Source organism: Plutella xylostella, chromosome 19 (assembly GCF_932276165.1).
Source record: "Plutella xylostella chromosome 19, ilPluXylo3.1, whole genome shotgun sequence".
NCBI lineage: Eukaryota > Metazoa > Arthropoda > Insecta > Lepidoptera > Plutellidae > Plutella > Plutella xylostella.
The window spans coordinates 5,730,988-5,753,959 of record NC_063999.1 but is presented as its reverse complement, the minus strand read 5'-3'; the positions used below and the strand labels follow the sequence as shown (position 1 = coordinate 5,753,959).

Here is a 22,972-nt window from a genome sequence, read left to right as displayed (position 1 = left end):
ATAGCGGTCGAGCAACAGGCGGCCCTGCCAGTATTGTCAGACAAGCGCGCCGGGGAGGTGCGATGCCCGCGACATAGCTGCCTAAAGACGCGCTCTTTTAATAAAAAAAAGTGATTCGAAATTCAAAAAAATCCCTCCACAAACAAATCTTTATTGTGTTTGCTTTGATAACTGCCAGTGTTGTACCACCGCCGGATCTATTTCGTAAGTAGTGCTCAAACAATTTTCTTTTTATCTCGTAAACTATTAACGTTTTCGTGTAAACACTGGAAACGTATCGGCGTATTTTAATTTAATTATAATCAACAGGGTTTTCGCACGTCTTTGCATAAACAAATATGTTTTAACAAACGCTCTTATGTTAGCAGGAAGTCTGAAAAAGTGTCTGAAATACCGACACTGGCCAGCTGTTACTTTAAGTGCTTATATCACAATTTAAAATTGCATTTACTTTATACATACTTATATATTTAATAGGTATATATCATCACTAACTTCACATAGAAAAAAATTACAATCAGTTGATTTTGTTGTTTGTCGTTTAGTAAAGTTTCATGATTTGTCTAGAATTTTTCAATTGAGTTCGTTAAAATGAACATATCTCTAATGGGTGTGTTTAATTGATAATTACATATACCTACCAACATTCAATTTAATTGTAACTTAATTAAATAAATAAAGATATGTTTAATATAGATAATTTGATGAAAAATCTTATAAATAACTGTTAATAACAATGGTTGATTCACACAACTGTTCATTTCAATAGGATCCGCTAATAGATAAATGATATCAGTTTTTATTCAGGTTGCGGTTAAAAATATTGATATAACTCGTTCATAAAATACAGCTCCTGCAGAATAAAAACAGGTAAGTACATGGTCCGTTATGTTCAGCAATTCTTTCATGATTTATTGCTAGCCAACAACGACTGACGATGATGCGACTGTTGATGTCATTTATCCAGAACTATTCTGTGGCTATTCCGATCCGTTGCCTCAGAAAATCCATCCCAGGATGGTTCTGAGAAACCAACACAAACAGGTCGGAATAATCTCTTCTCTGGGACTACCAGAGGCAAAGGGTTATGGAGGTACGGTTATGTGCAGATAAACCTGACCCCCCTCTCATAGTACCAAACAATGCTTCTGAGAGAGGTCAGATTTATGTGCCTTTTACTGTACAGTGATTACTTTGTAGAGGAAGCCGCTGTTAAAAATATAAGTACTTAAGTAAATCATGAAATATCCTGAGGTGCATATTAAATGTTGTATGGAAGGGCTCTTCATCAGCGATATGGTTCAGTGGCGAAGGGTCCATCCATCCTTATTTAATCCAAATGATCGGTCACATAAATTCTCATAATAAAGTTGATACCTACCTGATATTGATATTGAATAATTAAATGAAATAATAATTAGGTACCTAATATGTATGATATTTTAACATTTTGATTAATATTATTTTTGCAGCTGAGACATTTTGCACGTGTATATAATTATACCGTATACATATAGGTTATCCCGCTGTGATATAAAATTATTATTATTATTATTTACTAAAGTGAGAGTATGGCCTGGATATATTTCATAACTCTCAAACAGGTGTCGGGGAACAGCTGGGCAACGACTGAGCTATAGTGGCTAATAAGACGTGTTTCTAGTGGAGAAGAGGAATACAGCAGGCAAACATAGTTTCTAAGTCTGTAGGTAAGTGTGAAACGCGTCTGAAAAGATTCTCCAAGGCAGGGTGCTGTAGGTTCCTACCTGGCTACAGTAGAATTATGAGGAAGACTGAGAACAAAATTCAACTGCAAAATAGTAATATTCAATTAAAATATTGATTGTAGCATGTTTTCTGGCTGCATTCAGTATCCAAACATTCCAAACAGTAAGGTAGGTATGATGAATATGTATCAAAACTTTGAAAATACCTATAACCAATCAAAGAGCTGGTTATGCTTAGGCTGATGCCATTAATAATTATGATTGGGCTCATTTAAATTGTATGGATAGAACGATAATATAATGATAATAGTATCCAAGTAATTATCATAGCATAATAAAACAATGTTATGATTGCTGGCTCAAGCCGCATATACATTTATAGAGGAATGTATGCTTATAAATCTAATAGTAGAAACGGAATCTCGGTTTTCTAATTCAATTAACTGAAAATCTTCGATAAAGTTCAAACACAGTAGTAGATAGTGCCTTCCTTTGCCTTATGGTTGAAAATTTGGTTATTATATTAAAGCAACTGTAATAATTTAGTTGTGTATTTTATCCGGGAAAATATTACGGGAAACGCATGCGAAGGCACCGCGGAGAACAAGAGTTATTATTTACATACTTCACAGTAAGTAGGGCAAATGCTTGCTAACTCACATTAGACTGAAAATACTTTCCCCAAATAATCAATTAACTACAGAGAGGAATGATTGGTGATTTATTGTTTCGCTGAGATAAGGGTTAGAGGGTTTTATATATGAATAGCCTTTCTGATTCATTACAACCTTAATAAGTAAATATTGTTTTATCATTCAAAAACAAAAATAAAAGTGTTAACCTTGAAAGATAATCTTCCGTGCACGTACTTACGTGCTAAACTGAAGTAAAAACATAACCCTCCTCCTTCGGCAGTCGGGTAAAAATGGTAAAACGGGAAAATACCTATAGAAAGCAAGTCCAGCTCCTTTTATGAACTTTTTTCAACTTTTCCTTTTATGGACTGAAATCAGTGGCGTTTTGTTTCTCTGAGCAAACATTCACAGAGAGATTCTTCACATTTTTGGTCTATATCAATATGGGGTATGAATTTGTTGTTTTAGCTAACACTGTTATAATTTCATGCAAAACTTTAAATTTTAGTTTTTATACTTTATTTACCCAGTTAATTTAAGTATCGTCATAATGGACAACATTTCAAAAAACTAAAGCTGCTATAAATCGAAAACCATTTCGAGATTTAGCTCTAAAGGCCACAAAAAAAATGTTTTTGTATTTTTTGGATGTATCATTTTCGAGAAAATCATAAAATAGTAAAAAAGTGCTGATGACGTCATGCATCAGGTGCGATGCATTTTGATGATCAAATATATATTTAATAATAGCCTATAGATTTAAAAACGAAGTAACTGTCACTTTCATTTTTGATTGACGTTGACGTTTTATCGTGAGGTTGTTGTTTATTTGGGTCATTTTCATTAATTCTGTTCTGACACTTTCTGACTATTTTTTTTATTTATTATTAAGAGATGACCTCTATATAATATGTCCCAGAGCATGCCACCGCCTACACAGCTGAAAAAATGCTTCTGCTTATTTTTTTACATGATAAGTACCTACTTTCCATCATCAGAAATATCAATGTCATTTGAAAATGACCCATTTGTTGGTTGGCATGTAAACAAAGTATAAATGTCACTTGTCAGTGTCATTTAGGTTTTTTTTCGAGACTCAGGCAATAGACAAAAATAAAAATTGAGCCTAATATGTGACGTCACTTCCGGTTTTAAAATAATTAACTTTAAAGTTAAAAATAACATGCAAAAATTAATGTATATACAAAATAAAAAAATACGGGTCCACTAATTTTCTATAAACTTTCCGAATAGCTAATAAAAATATAGGGTAAAGAAAATGAAATGTTGTCCATTATCGTCCTCAAGTACTTCTCGCTTGTTTCTTTTTTACCTGTGACTGATGCAATATATTTACTTGTTACAATTTAACTGTTTTACTGGCCGTGTATACTTACCGATATTATGATGTTTTGTCGACTGACAATATAAAGATATGAGAGGTGAAAATGCTCTGCACATACAAACAGGTAGGTAATTACTTATTTATAAATACCGTACGTACAAAATGAACGCACAAAGAATTGCCACATGGATTTAGTAAAAAAAGATGGTTGTATTTAAAATTCTCAAACGCAGTCTCTCGCGTTTCCTTTTTTGACACAAAATCGTGTGGACGGGGGGTCACTCTATACAGACGAAATACGAACGAACAATAGCTGTCGTGCAATCGGCACGCTTAATACGACGAGATAGAGTCGTGGCTCTCGCAGCAGCGCTATGAAACTTAGTTTTTCGACATATAGAGTGAACCGCCGGCTCCGTTCTCGGATTCTACAATTTTGAAAAAGCGTAGCTGAAATCCTGTAATAAAAATTCTGTCTGAAGTTGGCAAGTAATTGCTTTTCCCCCCGCCCCTCCCATTCCCATTATGGGCGGTAATTGGGGAGTGCGAGGGTGTCACTATTGACTAATAGAGGATGTTTTAACTTTACTGATTATATTCTCGTTAAGCATTACTGGCGATAGAAAATAAAATGTAAGTATTTGTAGTATTTCAGGAAAAATATATCCTGAAATATTTTTGTGTGAGTATAGGCGTTTACCGTTTAAGTGGTGTTATCTGCCTTCTTAAAGTAGTTTCCAGCCTGAATTACATTACTACAATAATTACCATAACTTGAACGGGCCTACTGAAAAATTCAGCTACTCATAAAAGTATGAAAATATATTTACGAACAATGAAAAAGTTCCACCTACCATTACCGTTCCATATTTCACTGGAACTTTTTCATTGCTCGTGGCGTGAGTCGTGAGAGTTATGAGTGTAATAAGCGAATACATAATTTTACATATCACTAGGTACTAGAATAGCATAGTTAAATATTAAATGAAGTTCAGTTAGAATCAAAAACATAAAATTATCTCTCTTTGATACAGAATTATAACTTTCGTTAACTTCAATTTGAAACTACGCAAAAAATAACTTTACGTTGAAATGAAACTAACATAACAAATTTTTGCATTTTGTCGCGGAAAAAAAACTTTCGTCACTCTGGAAGTTGGTATGAATTCCCTGAAAACAGACATGGAAGTAGGTGTTTTCGTCCCTAGGGAGTTTGGCTTTCGTGACAACTGTCAAATAATAAAATAAGACAATACCCATTTTCAATTATTCATTTATATAATCAGCAATAGATTCAATGCCGATCTTCTTTTTTAAAGTAAACGTAACAACAACGGTACAGTAAAACGTTTTTTAATTAAACCGAAAACGTACGTTAAAATTTTAGCTTAACCTTTCTAAATGCTTTCCTTATTTTGTCCTAAGCAATAATGGCCAGGCCGTTGGGCCGTTCAAACGACATTGAATGTAAGTTTCATGAAGTGTTTTACACAATGTATTTGTATGTTAATAACATTGAGTACCTAATACTGGAAGACTCGAGGGTAGTGTCACTACTGACAGTTTCATGAATATCATGTAGCTTCACTTTTGTACGTTGAGTTGAACGACTATCGTCTCTACCTGTTCCCATTAATCCCATGACACACTACCTGCAAATGCATGTCGTTCTATATGTTAACACCAACTCGATTTAAACAAATAAGCCACGACATTTAAAACTACACGATTATCTGTCACCACGACAAAGTGAGAATGTGCCCTAACAGTTTTGAAAAGATTAGCTAATCAGATGCCTTGCCAGTAACTGTGCTCACTTAATAATAATAATTAATCGATACGATACATAGGCAGTATAAAAAATAACCGATGTAACATAGCTAGGTAGCTCGGAGGTACCAAACCGTCGTATTTATAGGCAAGGCTGTGTGCGGAAAGTGGATTAATTTCGACCTGTTTATGTCACCGTATAATTTATAATGTTTGCAGTAATTCTGATGATGAATGAGTGTTTGCTGGTACTAAGTGTAACTCATTTAAATTTTATAACGATTATTTTTATTTAATAACTCGACAAAAAAGATCGATGTCCTTATCTGTGGCTGGATGAGGAAGTCTGAACTGCGGTGCTCAGAGTGAGGCCTATGTCCAGGACCAACGGTGGATAAGGTGAAGGATTTCATAATTTTGAATACAAAGGATAAAATCTTAAGTAATTATTACCTACTAGTACCTACCATAATCATATTTATTTATTATGGTTTTTCTCACTGGCCGGAGAGAAGGTTGTGAAAAAGGAAATGATTCGGAAATTATGAAGAAACGAAGAAACATAATATTACTAACTAGTAACCCTCCCACCCGGGAATAATCCACGGGAAATATCCACAGTTCATGTCTTGTTGTTTCCTAACTCATCAAACTTGATTGTGTCAATTTTAATTAAGTATTTTGGCATATCTACCGATCTACCTAGTTGTTTATTTGTTGACAAGCCGCCATCATTTGTGAATTGTGATGGATGAACTTTGATAAACAATACTTTAGATGAATAAATAATTATATGCCAAGATTGCCAAGCCATGCCTTGAGGTACCTTTAAATTTAACAACGTTAAAAACCCTAAAATGTCAAAGAGCGTTTTATAAATCTTATTAAGTAGTGACTGACAAAAAAGTTAGTTTGAGATTGCAAAAAATTAATATCTCTTTGAATAAACTGCTCACACTGAAGTGAAGAGTATCTTATACTTACATCACTTCAACACTCTTGTAAGTATGTTTCAGAGTTTATATCTTATATGCAGACTTATCTTGGGTTAACTATATTTTCCATTACTGGAAAAAAGTATACTTACTTAATACCTACTAGTGTGTAGGTAATTTATTAAGTCTGAAATAAAATTATTTTATTTATTATTTATTCTTAATACCTAGGTACTTTTTATTTTTCCGAATGGTCAGTAGTATAATTGACATTCGTTAAGAATGTTTTCACTTTACAACGAATAAAATATTTTATTTTTTATTACCCTAGTGAACAGAATATGCTCCTGAAATATTAACCGAAAAATTAATTTGTACAGTCGCCGCGGGGCATTATTATACCTAGCTACGCAGTACGAACGACGAAGTAGTTATACAGAGTGGTCAGTGGATATCCACATGTTATAATCATCATGATTGGAACTTCATTAATTTCCCTAGGCTTATTTAAGTATTACAGCTTTTTTACAACACAATCCTGTATATTTTTTCAACATAAATGTTATTCAAACGATTTGAACCCTACATCTGAAAAGAACCCACTGCCAGTGCCGTTGCCAGCCCAGAAGTGTGAATGTGGGAGTTAGGTATTTATTTAGTTAAATAAATAGCAACTCATCCAAGTTGAAAGGGCACTGGAGGGTCAGTCTAGCTTACGAGAAATAAAGTTTCAGAGTCACATCTCGTTTACTTTAGCTGCGTACAGACCGGCCGAACGAACAAAATGGGTTTCGTTGACCTTCGTTGCTGCAATCTGCCCTGTATTATGTATGATAAATATCCACTGTTGGGTGTTCATTGGGCGTTCGTTGGGCCGGTCTGTTCGCAGAATTAAACGCACCAGTCACCGACTATACGACAGATCTTACGTGTTATACGTTCGTACGTGTTATAAAACTAGAGTAACCCAGCCAGAGTGGACATAGCTTTTTTCTAAGACCCTGTCTGCGTTGTATCGATTTACCAAATAGACTTGATGTGATTGGACTGTCAGAGTTGATGAGGCCCGGTCAATCTTCAGATGTTCAGTCAGAAACGGTTAGGCAAGATAAAAATACTTATAACAAAGCTCATAATAAATATAAAGTTAGTAAATATTTGTTATGAAATGAATATGTAGAAGAAATAGGCTTTAGAAGCCCCTTTTGCAACCTCCTGTATATACGAATACTAATAAAAAATGATGTCAATAGGAAAAAGTAGATATTGACCCTCAGTGTTAGCCAGTTGTTAACAGTTTAATCCTAGAATGCGCTTAAATCTTTTTGCATCACAAAGGTCAGTCTCATATATTTTATTTATATGAAAATGCGGCCCGCTGGGCCAAGCCCGGTGAGGGATAGTTCATATAAAATGTATTGGACCGTTTTAAGCGGATTTTTGCTCTCAAACCCGCCCGCTGCGGCCGCGCTCGTAATATGATCCATAACTGCGTTAATCGTAGACTATACACAGGGTGTCCCAGGTTAAGGTGCACTTCCGAATAATTGTGACACAACTCTTCATGGTAAACAATTTTATTCAAAAACTATTTTTATTATAAACTTACCCCCTTATTCATAGAGAAATTACAGAACGTTTTAACTAATAAACTGTTTTGTCCCTCTCCGACAAGGTACAATTTGTTCTTTGACAGAGAGGGACAAAACAGTTTATTAGTTAAAACGTATTGTAACTTTTCTATGAATAAGGGGGTTATTTTTTTATTGAGTTTTTATGGTACCTACTTAAATAGAATATAATATAGTGTTTCACGATATTCCGAAAGTCTTAGAACAAAACAGTTCAGAGTGACGAGTTGAGTCACTATCTTTCGAATGTACACTTTAACCGTTACACCCTGTATTTTATCAGCCCATCGGACACTGGACAGGACGCTTACTTTTTCACAAAATCAAATTTAAATCATGCTGTGGTTGCTTGTTTACGCTTAATTTAAATGCCGGTGCGTATAAATGTATCGAAATAGTTCCGTTCATTGTGAGATTAATATTGTTAAGACTCGCGAGCAATGAAACAGTTCCAGCCACGGAGTATCTTCCTATCTATACTATGTATTTTTTGAATAGATGGGTTTGCATTTTCATAGGGTGTTCCGGTTTTTATTAAATACCTCTATTTGTTTATTAAACATTGTAGTGTTGTACATTACAATACAATTTCTCACAAAACTATGTATGCTTATGCACAATATATACTTCCGTGCCGTTAACTGTGTCCAATAAACTTAACTTATTATATATTATATATGCAGTAACTAAGTATACTTAGTTAGTGCACAATATAACTATCCCTAAGTCACTTTATCCTGCCTACACACATCGCTATAAATGTATAATAGGTCCACGAAATCGTTACCTCGTAAGTAATTAATGGACATGAGATTAGTAAAGATACAATCATTTCTGAATATAATGTTGTAAACATATTCCAATCATTTGATTGCGATTGTTTCGAGTCACGCAAAATTTAAAAGTTAATTATTCCTATCAGTCACAATATATCTGCATTTATGGATCTACGAACATGTCACTAAAGATGAACTCATGTTCAGGGTAAAATGTTAAAAAAAAACAATGTACATAGCCTATGTTTTGATACATAAATAGAACAAAACTGTAATAATGCTGTAATATAACAGTATAACAGTAAAAATAGCATTCTGAGTATTCTGACACCACCGACCGGTGGAACTGATGAAATCATACACCGAGGTATAAATAAATAAATAATAAATACGTGGGGACATCTCACACACGGCATTCCGACCCCAAGCTAGACAGAACCTGTGTTATGGGTGTCGGACAGCTGATATATCTACACAAATACATAGATAGATACATACTAATTATAAATATCAACACCCAAGACCCGAGTACAAATATCTTTATTAAACAAATATCTGCCCCAGCCGGGAATCGAACCCGGGACCTTCGGCATAGCAGTCAGTGTCACTAACCACTACACCATTCGGTCGTCTAATAACAACTACATACTATGAAATGTACTACGGTAGAATTTCACTATACATCATAAGAGTTGCAAAATGACGGAAAGTTTCCGTAGCTGACGGACAACTACGGAAAGTTTCCTATAAATGACGGTCAGGAATGGTCAGAATCGAAATTTATTTTAATAGTAAATAATAGTAAAATTTTATGTCTTATCCGTTGTGTATAAGTCACACTTTGATATTAGGTATATCGTAATAATAATAATGGGTACTACTAAGCTGTGATTGCTAAATAAAAATCAAATAGTCGAATACTTTATGAAACAGTCAAACCAAAAATATTGGTTTTGTGGGAATTGTATTGTACCTACCTAATGAATAACACTGCATTTTTTTAAATAAATAATAATAATGTATGTCTGGCCTCTTAGATATATATACTTTTCAGAATATAAAGAAGGTTGCATGTAGCATACCTTTTTAACGTAATGGCAATTGGCAGTTAGGTTTCCATAGCAACCGTCTAATTTCAAATACTTAACAATGTTCTATAATTTCTGATAATATCAATAATTTATTTTGTGCGTAATTGTATAGTAGCTATGCGTAGACGCTGACATTCGGCAGCTGATTATATAGCACGTCACTACGCTCAGCGTATTGGATCAAGCTCGGCTGTCGGACTCCAGTCAAGAATTTTGCACGGAACTATAGTCGGCCGCTCAGCGTAAGCATGCAGTGTGAACGTATACAAGCCGACTGGTTTGTTCACACACTGGGGCTCATAGTAAGTCTGCTCACATTCGGCGGCTTACAGTCAGTTTGATTTGAACGCGGCCTTATAAAGCTAACCTATAAGTCGTTATTACAATGCCGCGTGCAAGTGGCGAGGTGTGGAATTATTTCCAAACATTAAGTTATTCTGGCAACAAAAAACATGCCGTGTGTATTTTTTGTAAAACTGAATACAAATATTCAAATGCAACAAGAATGACTCTCCATATAACAAAGTGCAAAGATTGCCCAATAGATATTAGAGATAAGTTTAAGAAAAAGAAAAATGAGCCGTCAATTTTAGGAGAGTATCTACAAAATATCCTCACATCTCATGCTATGGGTGTGTTGCGCATGCTTTAAACTTAATATACGCTGATATATTTAAAATTCCAACTTTAACATAATATATTAATAGTTCGGTGACAAATTTGATTAAATATATAAAAAAATAAGCATATAGTCTTGGCCTACTTTGAAAACACGCAAAATAACTTATACGGTCAAATGAAACAAACACTGAAGTTGCCGAGCAAAACGAGATGGAATGGCATGGTAATTTCACTTGAAAGCTATCTTTCAAATAAAGAATCTCTGGCAATTAATGATAATGTTACGATTGAGGCTATTTAAGGCTTTAGTACAATAGACCACATCCACACAGTAAGGCAGATTATACAGAAGACCGAAGAGTATAATTAGCCTCTGTGTCTAGCCTTTGTGGACTATGAAAAAGCCTGGAGTCGACTCCATCGAGACCTGGGCAGTTTTGGAATCCTTGCAGAGATGCCAAATCGATTGGCGCTATATCGAGGTGTTGAGATGTCTGTACAATGCCGCTACTATGACTGTTCAAGTACAGGACCACAAGACAAGACCTATCCAACTGCAACGTGGAGTGAGACAGGGGGATGTAATATCTCCGAAACTGTTCACCAATGCATTGGAAGATGTCTTTAAGACGTTGGACTGGAAAAGACATGGCATATGTATAAATGGCGAGTACATGTCACACCTCCGCTTCGCGGACGACATCGTTATTATGGCAGAATCTCTGCAGGAACTCAGCTGGATGCTAAGTGGCCTAAATGCTGCTTCCCGACGTGTAGGCCTCGGAATGAACTTGGACAAGACGAAAGTCATGTACAATGCTCACATCAAACCGGAGCCGGTCGTCGTTGGTGAGGCAACACTCAAAGTTGTGCAAGAATATGTCTACCTCGGGCAGACTATTCGGCTAGGCAGAAGCAACTTCGACAAGGAGGCTGCAAGGCGCATCCAACTGGGTTGGGCTGCATTCGGGAAACTTCGTCACATATTCTCCTCGGCCATTCCTCAGAGCCTGAAGACAAAAGTCTTCAACCAGTGCGTCCTGCCAGTGATGACGTATGGTGCAGAGACGTGGACACTGACGGTAGGACTGGTCCACCGATTTAAAGTCGCTCAGCGTGCTATGGAGAGAGCTATGCTTGGGGTTTCTCTGATGGATCGTATCAGAAATGAGGTTATCCGTCAGAGGACTAAGGTTACCGACATAGCTGTCAAAATATGCAAGCTGAAGTGGCAGTGGGCTGGTCATATCTGCCGAAGAACCGATAACCGTTGGGGTAGACGAGTTCTCGAGTGGAGACCACGAACAGGCAAACGCAGCGTGGGACGCCCTCCTGCCCGCTGGACTGACGACCTTAGGCGGGTGGCGGGTAGTGGTTGGATGAGGAAGGCCGAGGACCGAGTGTTGTGGCGCTCCTTGGGAGAGGCCTATGTCCAGCAGTGGATGACTATTGGCTGATGATGTTACGATTGAAAGGTCCATAATAACCACCTTACTGGACGATGAAATGTGGTTAAAAGTGGAAGAACTTTTAAAAGTACTTAGGCCCATAGCAAAATCCGTAACAGTATCCCAATCAGATAATGTCAGAGTTTCAGGTGTACCTAATAAGTTTTTAAGGCTTTCTGCTCAAACAAATGATAGTTTGAATTCATGTACAATTTTATCTGATGAAGAAAAGAACACCATCGTAGAAGCTGTAGCAAAAAGGCGTGATTTCTGCATACAGCCTATACATCTAGCTGCAAACCTATTAGATCCAAGATACCGAGGTTCCGGACTCTCAGGTGATGACATGGCAACGGCATCCAATTTTATTTCAGACCATGCAAATTTTCTCGACAAAGATGTTGGAGTGGTTATAGCTAATGTTGCAGAATTCAAAACAAAAACTGGATTTTTCAGCAAATGCAAATCAGCATGGACAGCTGTAGACTTGATTGATCCATGTGTTTGGTAGCAAACATTTGCATTCAATGAAAGTTTGTTTGCCATAGCCAGCAGAGTATTAACCATTCCACCTAGCACAGCTGCCAGTGAGAGAAACTGGAGTGTATTTTCTAACACCCATACTAAAACAAGAAATAGGCTAACTAGGCTAAAGACCGTGTCAATAAGCTGGTCACAGTTAGAGCTAATTTACGCTTAAATGATAGCGTAATATATGAAAAGTCATCATCAGATTCATCAGAAACTGAAGAAGAATATAGAATAACTGCTCCGGAACCATTTCAGTTCGCAGCGTTTGAAAACTTTTGGAGCTCCGATGAAAATTAAATTTTATTTCACTTTAATTTCTTTCAGTTCTCACAACTATTTTTTGTTTTTTTTTTTGTCGAATGATTTGTATAAGTTGTGACGTGTGTTGTCTTTTCTTGCGATTGTAAAGTGAACAACATCTTAAACATAATTATATTATTATTTACATCATTATTATATATTGATACAGCCACTATAAAGATGTAGATAATTAAGTAATTACTCAGGGTAGAACTACAAGAACATGTTTTTTCTATGCATATTTACAATAATAATATACCTACTATATCTTGAAAGGTTAAAAACGATATTAAGTAGAATAAAAAGAAAAATAAGTACTATTAAAATAAATTTCCATTATGACCGTCATTTATTGATTATGACGGAAACTTTCCGTTTCTGACGGGAAGTTACGTGGTGTAAGGTAAGGTAAGCTACGCGTCTCGCATCTCTAATTATTCATACCATTCATACCCATTTGACAGGCGACTGAATACGTTTAGCGTTTGGTGAAATCCCACCTAGGTATATTAAACAAGTTGTGAATGTCATGAGCTCCCGAAAATCAATGACAATCCTGTAAATCTAAACAACTTTCATCTTTTTTATTGATGTTCTATTCCACTATCCACGAATCCACCTATTGAAATTCTTCACTTGGTATTAAAAATCCCTAGGCAAGTACTACACGTTAGTTGCTCAGGTTGACCAGTATTTTTTTTACCGAATGTGCTCCCTTGTGGCCCAGGCAACATGACAAGTCTTTTATTTATGCTCCATGCTAAGAACAACAATACCCTGTGTAATGGGGACAAGCATATTGCTATCCTTCGTGTGTATGTATAACCACTACACACACAATATTAGTCTATGTGTATAACCAACATCAAAGAACAAATTTAATATCTGAGTCTAAACAAAAATACCTGCTCCGGCGGGGAATCGAACCCTGATCCCTACAAGTAACTAAATCGAAGGTTACTAATGGCTATTAATTGCACTTCTATACCCACATACATATTATTATTACACACCACCTAATATTGTAGACATCCTTTGTTCTCTGAATATCAATGTCAACACTTCTTAATTACTCTTGAGTAGATCTCAGGTTTGAGTTTATTCCTAGAATAAAATTACAAAGTTTATATAAAGCTGAGTTTCCGCCAGTTTTAGGTCAGAAATCGGATTAGCGTCTTTCCAATTACTACCGCGAAGCTGAAACGGAGAGCAAACCTGATGTTTTAAAATAGATTTAGTGGATGGTGGCGAACTAAAAAAAATTAAATTGAATGAGCCATGGATCAGATGCAGTTAAATTCGAAAGGTACCTAGATAAGAGATTTGAATTCATGACACTCGCCAAAAAAAAATGACATACTTACGTACTACTTGGATGAAACTGAAAACGTTTCCCAAAGAAACACAGGTAATCTCGAGAGTTGTTCGGTTTGACCAATAGAACCTGTGGATAAAGTTTCCGTGCGTGTATTCAATTAAACGCCCTGGCTGCTACAGGCGTCTCGGATTGCATTTTTTTTGTTCAAAACGCTCCAGTCTGTATATTCTTCCTCCGTTCGGCTCTAATCATGGTTAACTCACACACTTGTGATGACTTTTTAACGATACAATAACGTTGTGTTTTATTACCAGAGAACATTAAATTTGGTTTAAAAATAAAATATAAAAAAGTATGAAACGTGAACTTTATAACGCAGAATCTGGTGAAAACATAAATTACTCTCACTATTTACTCTGTCAGTTCTTCGGGGCCGCTACTGAAAGAGTAGCTTATTATTAATTTTGATGCATATAAAATGAATTATACCTCAATGGTATAGTGTTAAATATCGCTTGAACGAAGTTCGATGGAACTTTAAATCATTCGTTCGCCTCTCGCTCAAACATCCGACCGCTGGACGTTGAGGCATGGGCGACGGATTTATCATCTTCGCGGTATACAACATACATACACTACGCAATTATTAACAGCCCTTGTTATTCATTCTATTTTTACAAATATTCATTAATTTAAAGTATACACACGGGTAGGTTCATGTTTTGAGGAGAAGTCAGTTAATAAGTTTGTGAGTTTGACAAATAAATCCCCGTAAAATGCTATTGCGCCTGAAGCTGACAGTGATAACTATTGCAATTTACGCGATAACAGTATTCTAACGGAAGTTGATCAATTTGACCAGTTGTGTTTATTTTTATGGAGAATTTAATTTGCACAGTGTCTACTAGCATAAATATTTCATGACATAGATATAAGGTATAAAATAACAATAAGTAATATACAAACAATTATGTTTCAAAGTCCAATAATTAAAATGAAATTGTTGATTGTGATTGATATTACCACTGAAGTGCAATTCAATTATTCCACGCGGCATCATTCTTTCAATCATCATTTTAATTGTAATATTCAGATGGCCGGATTCAAAAGTATTTTGTAAAAAATAATTATACAGGGTGTTCGTTGTATAATATTGTACTCATATCTCACATTAAAAAAGTATAATAATTTGTCCGCAGACGCGGAACAGCGACGATGACGCCGCAACCAACAAACGTTGAAGTTCACACTCCGAGCGTATTCAAAGCTGCATCTTCAAAGGCGAGAATAACATCGTAAAGTGAGGAATAAAGAAGCGTTTAGTCGCGATGCTGGCCGACAATAGCTCGAGCTATGCGGCGGACATGTCTATTGCAAACGGCTCGTACAATTTCTTCTTTGAAGACCCTCGCTTCATTTCCATTCTGAAGAGCAAAGGACAAAATCACAGCAAGAGTTTGGAGGAAGCGCTGAGGGTTCTGGAGGGGTGGAGGACGAAGTACAACATCTCGTATGTGAGGGAATGCGATAAGTCCGCCTACTGCTCTGGCGATCTAAGAGACTTCATACTTGGATACAATAGCATCCATGGCTACGTCAGTTTATTGGTAAGTCATTTGTTTAGCTTACTTTAATTCTGTAGGTACCTACCTACAGTATAAGTGTATCTGTCCTCACCGTTGTACGAATTATCATTAATTTGAAACGGATGTAGAGCTAGAGAAAAGGTATTGGTACCGAGCAACTTTTTAACCCGTCGATTTCATGGGATAATATAAACTGAAAATTTTATAAGATTTAAGATGTAAGATTTATTGTGATTAAATATGAAATGGAAAAATATTTGGTAAATGGTTCAATATGAAGTCCTAGTGGAAGTTTTTACACCGTTCGTGAAATATTTTTTCACGATCACAAATCTTTCAAAAATCTGTAAGTTGTATGGTAGCGTGCCGGTTTCTAATCAGTTCATTAAACAAACTGTTTTGTAAAGTTTTTCCATGATCATAATAGAAAAACGATGCAAAGTATTTTGGTAAGTATATTATTTTTTCTATACATTACTTACCTAATTAATTGAGGATAATGAAAGAATTTCCTTGTGCATTTAGATAATTATATTACCATACGAGGAAGACCACGAAGAGTTTCATAATATTTTCGTTAAAGTATACGTAGGTATAAGTACTTGGAGAGTAAACATGTTGTGAGCGTAGATAGATGTAGATACGATCAGGAATTAGGAATGAACCGCTTCGGGCAGTTCAGTGAAGTTGATAAATTACCAAAATTGATTATTCCCCGGCGGGGTTCCGCTCATCTGGCATAATCTTTATTGACCAAAACTCATTTCGCATAACTCGTATGGTCTAAACTTTTTTGGCCGAACCATCACTTTGCCAAGACTTATGTGGCATAAGGCTCGTTTCGTCTAAAACTCTTTAGGCACAATCTTTAAACACCTAAGTTTCGTTTGCTCAAATTTATGTTCGTCTATACCTATGTATAATCTTGTTTCTCCTAATGTTATCTTAATAAATAATATATTAAGTATGTAGTAAATGTACAAATTGTGGTATTTTTCTCCTACATCCCGAAAATCACGATATTGTATGATCAAAAAATCGAAAGTTAACGACCAATATAATTATTACAAACCCCATGAGATCGAAACCTATAAATAGGTGCGACGACGAGCAAAGCGAGGAGGAGCCTGTTAGGTGCACATGTTCATCAAAACCAAAGCGGAGCGTAGCGAAGCGGAGCGGAGCGTTTTCCAAACAGCGGAAACAATACAAGGCACCAGTTTGCGCTATGTAGGGAGACGCTCCGTCAAAGTTAAAGCCAAACTAATATTATTACTTTTTATAAACCTATGCCATAGCATTATTAGGCTATTCAAAATTTGGCCATACCATTATTAGGCTAAACAATGTTATGCGAAATAACTTTTTACTAAACGAGATTTATGCCATACGATTTTCGGCGTAACGAGACTTTGACCAAACGTTACTATGCAATACGAGATTAGGCAAAAAAATCTTATGCCAAAAAAGGTAGAACCTCCCCGGCGCCTACGGGGTAGGATCAATGTTGTTGTTACGTTTTATTCACAAAATTTCACTTCCGATAAGGCTAGGCTAAAAATATGATTACGGGCTGATGATGTTGTGTTAAGCTGTTTATCAACAACTTTTGCACATAAGTAGGTAGTTTTATATGAAATTGAACAATAATGGTGTATTTTACATTTAAAAAAAGACACATCTGGAATATCTATCCACCATACTTCTTCAAACATTCAAGTTTCATGGTGCTTGGGGTCACTCTAATTTAGGTAAAACGATGTTTTAGAGTGGTCGCTGAAGCGGTAGCCACGATTCGCTCATTCGTCCCTTTATTGTAACGTTCGAGTAACACTCCTGACCATACCATATCCGAGTCCGCGTTGTTCTATGCTCCTTGTCGACAGCAAAACAATCTTTCACTTGTTTTTTCTTGCAGGTGTGCCTGTTCGGCAGCCTGGCGAATGCCCTGAACGTGGCGGTGCTGACGCGGCGCGAGCTGGCGGCGGCGCCCATCAACCGCCTGCTGAAGTGGCTGGCCGTGGCCGACGTCTTCGTCATGCTGGAGTACGTGCCCTTCGTCGTCTATCGGTATCTGGTGAGTACACGTAGATATAGATGGACACGTCATCATTTATTGGCTCACAGAATACCTACGCATCACGAATACATAACAGTCTCAAAAGTTACTGCACAAAAAACATAAAAGTGGCGTGTGTCTGCATATGACCTGACTCAGCATGTGCTGTATAGAATATTTATACTGCGCTAGTAATTCTGCTAGTTAGGGGTTGTTTATTCGGTATTGGAATTTGAAAGCTAGCTGCTTCATTCTAAAATAGCATTAAAGAAAGTAAATTTGAATTGAAATAGAAAGTGCTTACATTTCTTAAGTAGCAATGAGAAATACAATTAAAGTCAACGCCTTAGTATCCTTACAGTTTCTTTTATTTGTCCCGAAGGCCTTGTCGCCAATCAGGCGAGAAGCCCACGTATTTAAGTGCTATTGCTTCGATTTCCACTTCACATTGGAAATACGGAATTGAGAGATAATTGTGTAAGTAGGTGTTTACATTCAAGAAAGCTTTGTTGTTGTCGGAAGGAAATTAACACGCACCTACACTTTAATTAAACAGTTTTCCGCGGGCATTCCGGGATAAAAAGTAGCACTGATAAATGTAGCATTACATAACATAAAATGGTTAAACAATTTTAGAAAATGGTTCTGTAGTTTTGGAATTTGTACAGGTACCTACTATGTATTTATGCAATCAATATTTAATTATTATAACTATACAGACTTGGCTTTTGCATAATCACTTACACAATATCAGAACCGACACTTTGAATAGTGAATGGAAGATATTATCCTATTGAAGATGATATATGTAGGTATTATGTTGCAAGGGGGCGGTCTCGTTACTGCTTCTATGGATGGGATCCTGGATCTTGACAATGTATATTGGTTATTGATTTTCTATTAGTCACATAGTTCGCAATGCACCGGGCAAAAGCACCAGTTAGGCACTTGGCAATTGGGAATAAGGTACCTACTAGCCACGTACAAGCTTCCTGGTACAGGCACAGATTCAATATTAGTACAGTGTCTCTATCGGGATTTACTTACCGGATGTACTTTTTTCAGTGAGATTCTGGTTGGAATGTGTTCGCTATCATCACCAAAGTCTTTACAGCTGTAATGTTTCGTCACTATACAGGTCCCCCTGTATATTGTGGATTTTACTGGTAAATTGGCTGTCCAAGTTTAAAACTAAAAATCCTTATTACAAAAAGATTCGTCAAAACTCTTAGATTAACAGTACTTATATGAACAAGATGGGTATCAGTGCACAAGAAACGTCCCGATATTATTTATCCCACCCCACTTCAGTTCTTATTTTCAATTAGTTCGGTAAAAAACTATCCGCATTTTGCTTTGTACCTATTTGTGTGTAGGTAATGTGTGATACACTATCTTGGTCGTACCTATATTGTAAATCTAAGTCAAAATTGGTCAAGATTGGTCATGGTCATTAACATTCCGAGTCCGCGTTATTTTTTGGTCATGACTCATGACCCCCCCCCTCTACCCTGCAGCTGTTCCCGGGGCAGCGCGACCGGCCGTACTGCTGGGCGGTCTACATGCTGTTCCACATGCACTTCACGCAGATCATGCACACGGCCGCCATCTTCCTCACGCTGTCGCTCGCCATCTGGCGGTACATCGCCATCAAGTGAGTACCACGCCATCTACTGCATGCTTACTGTACGCATGTCATGCATGCTGCGGTCATCTTCCTCACGCTGTCGCTCGCCATCTGGCGGTACATCGCCATCAAGTGAGTACCACGCCATCTAGTGCATTGCATGCTTACTGTACGCATGTCATGCATGCGGCCGCCATCTTACTGACGCTGTCGCTCGCAATCTGGCGGTACATCGCCATCAAGTGAGTACCACGCCATCTACTGCATGCTGTAAGTGCAACACACACATGCACTTCACGCATGTCATGCGTGCGACGGTCTTCTTCATCGTTTTAAATCCACTTCACAGAAATCATGCAAACCGTGGCATGAAAATATTAAAGTGGAATTCAGACAAAAAAAAGGGTGGAAAATTTTATGTTTTCATGCCACGGTTAAAAAGTACCCTTATTTTGTCTGATATTTATTAAATATTTTGTTCAATATATATTTATTAATTATTAAACATAATACTTAAATCGTACAATCAGTTAACAAAATGACCCACAAAACCAGTTTACTGGTTTGTCTGTGGTTCAGACTTCAATCTTAGAAAGAACACTGTCATTAAATATCAGAAAAAAGGGTAAATAAGATAAGATACTGTAAAATAAAATACAGATTGATAATCTATATTTAATAGGAAGGAACGTAATATGTAAGCACTTAAATAAATGTAGTAAGTAAAGCATTGAAGACTGGATTAAATAAATTAGTTTCCATTTGCATTTTCAAGTTATAATAGAGATAGAATTTTCATGTTTTCTTTGTGCATAAAATAAACTTGGAGAAAGCCATAAATTCAATTTGGCAAAGTATTTCTCCATGATTGTAGGTGTTCACTTCAATTCAGAAGGTCGTGACCAAGGATCGTAACAACCTCCTATAACGAGGAAGTCGTGACATATTTATTTGAAGGGCGAGGAGAGGTTAGGAGAGAGGATATACAGAAGATATTGTTCCTATTTTTAGTGTTGTTACAAAAAACAAAATCACAACTGTATATCTACAGTTCCATAGGTAGGTACTTACTGTAAGAATGAAAAGTAGGCATTAAGTAAGTACAAGGTATACAACTATACAAGTATCACCCCCGAGTAGATTAATTTAAATAAGTAGGTTCTACCTGAATGTATTAAATTTAATAACAAGCGGAAAGAATCCAAGAAACAAAGCTTTTTCATACAATAACCCACATTTATACTTTATTGAATTTCTATTTAAGGAAACAGATTTGATTCAATCAAAAAGCTTGTGGCGTAATCTTTTCCATTATTTCTAGGAAAAAGGTATGTTTTTGAGCTTGTTAAAATTAAAGGACGAAATCTTTTTATTGAATTATATCAAAACCGTAACTTCGTCGATTTTAAAAGCCTTGAAATAACAAAAGCTTACATCCATTACAAACAATTTTATACCTCACAGCAGGTAGGTAGTACCTATAAGATCTCAACATTGTAGTTAGTGTAAGAAGCGTAAAAATTAAATTAAGTAAGTACCTTATCGGCCCAGTCCTGTCAAGATTCTTAACATCATCATCATTACACAGGGTGTAATAGGATTTAAGTTGACCCTTCAGACTTTCAGTCCGATTGATTGTTATTTCATTACGTGTAACGAAACGTATAAAAGGCGCCTACTGCACCTACGTGATCTGAATACGAAGCGAGACAAGGCCGAGGGTGCGGACTGTGACAATAATATTGTCTTTAACCGTACACTACAAAGATGTGCATTATACGTTTGACAGTACTTTATGTGTATGTCTGTTGTTTACGGCCTACGGCTTCAAAGCTGATTCAAATACGAATTTACGCGGTTTATCGAATTTGAATCCCTACTTATTTATTCAAGTTTTGAAATAAAATAATTAGAGTAATCAGTGATGAAATTATGATAGTAGCCAGAGTAAACTACAAGATTTTTGAAATAAAATAATGATTTGTGATCAGTGATGAATTGATGATAGAAGTAGATAGAGTAGTAAGAGCAGACTTTAAGTGTTGCGTACCAATATTTGGTATGCATCAGCATCTTAGTATTCACCCGGGATTCAAACCTGACACCTCCTGGTGGTGATGTAGCTTTTCCATTAGACCGCGGAGGCACTAGACTGTCAAATGTAGGGGTTGCGGTGGCACATGTTTGCCTTTATTTGTTTAAGCATGTTATTTTATGTCCGGTCCGTGTTTATTTTGTGCCATGCTTCGTATTTGTTTTGTAGCTGAATGTCGCCAAAACCAAACCAATATAATTTTGTTAGACTCGTGTAAAAAGGTTAAAAAGTTAACGCAAGTACTCTGAAAAGCTGAAAACCTGAAAACACGGGTACAACGTAGGTATAACATGTTCCATAAATTATGAAGTGTCGTCATAATGACAAGCGATATTGTAAAATATGTAGCTCGGTAATATGATGCAGATCTATACTGTTCGTAGTATAGCCGTGGATATTTTTAACCGCGTAGACGGAAAAAGAAGGGTATTATCCATAAAGCTTTTATGATTGCTACGCTGTTTTTTTACTATTTTGTCACAGTGTCTGGAACATGCATACTATTGCATACTCGTGTGACGTATGAGCATTACCTTTGAATGTGCAACTCATCTTGGTATCTCTTTCAGGCAAATTCATTTAGGACCTTTATTTTAAAATATCCGTCCTTGTCGCCGCGCTTTTAAGTTAAAAATGTATTCTATTCTAATCTAACTGACAAAGGTCTCGTCAAAAGTTAAAACCCGGAGTCGTATCATGTTATTATTTTTAACATCCATATAGCGGTTTCATGTTATTTATTTTGCAAATTTTATGTTGTAGCCAGCTTTTCCGGGAAATATTACCTGACTGGTGTGTTGGTATAACGAATTAAAATGTACAAGTTAGTTAAGGTATAGCTACGTAATGTACTACAATTCTACACTACCTAGGTAGGTAACGTATAACTTAAATCATTTAAGCATACTGTACGTACACAGATCATCACGACCCATTACGTCCCCACTGCTGGGGCACGGGTCTCCTTCCAATGAAGGAAGGGTTTAGGCCTAGTCCACCACGCTGGCCAAGTGCGGGTTGGTGGACCCCAACACAAGCAAGCTTGTACTGAGAGAGTTGTCGGGTAAGTGACACAGTAACCCGACTGCCAGATGTTTTAGGCTTAACGACTGCTGCCGAAGCAACAACCGGGACCCACGGCTTAACGTGCCGTCCGAAGCACGGAAGCGTCCAGAAAAGCACCACTTGAAATTGGTCACCCATCCAATGGCTGACCGTGTCAGTTGTTGCTTAACCTCAGCGATCTGTTACGATCACTGAGGCCCGCTCGACTACGGACGCTTTACACAGATCGCGAAACATAATAGTTACTCTGGATCCCTCATCACATATAACTTATAATAGTTATAACATTTGAATTAAGGACTAAGTAAACACAATGAAGAACAAATTAAAAGAAGTTATGTGGGTGCCATACTGTTGTTGTAAAATTAGATATTCAGCTACGCAATGAACGTGGGTGTTGATATAAGTCAGA

At 36.6% G+C, this 22,972-nt stretch overlaps 1 protein-coding gene across 1 annotated transcript in view; it reads left to right on the top strand.

Moving 5' to 3' along the window:
* The window catches only part of LOC105398156 (G-protein coupled receptor dmsr-1), a 29,818-nt gene continuing 6,846 nt past the window's right edge, over positions 1–22,972 (top strand). The window contains exons 1-4 of the mRNA XM_038106270.2: positions 1–204; positions 15,328–15,735; positions 17,633–17,791; positions 19,291–19,427. Coding sequence (XP_037962198.2) covers positions 15,457–15,735; positions 17,633–17,791; positions 19,291–19,427 — 575 coding nt within the window. The 5' untranslated portion in view covers positions 1–204; positions 15,328–15,456. The remainder of the gene's footprint in view (positions 205–15,327; positions 15,736–17,632; positions 17,792–19,290; positions 19,428–22,972) is intronic.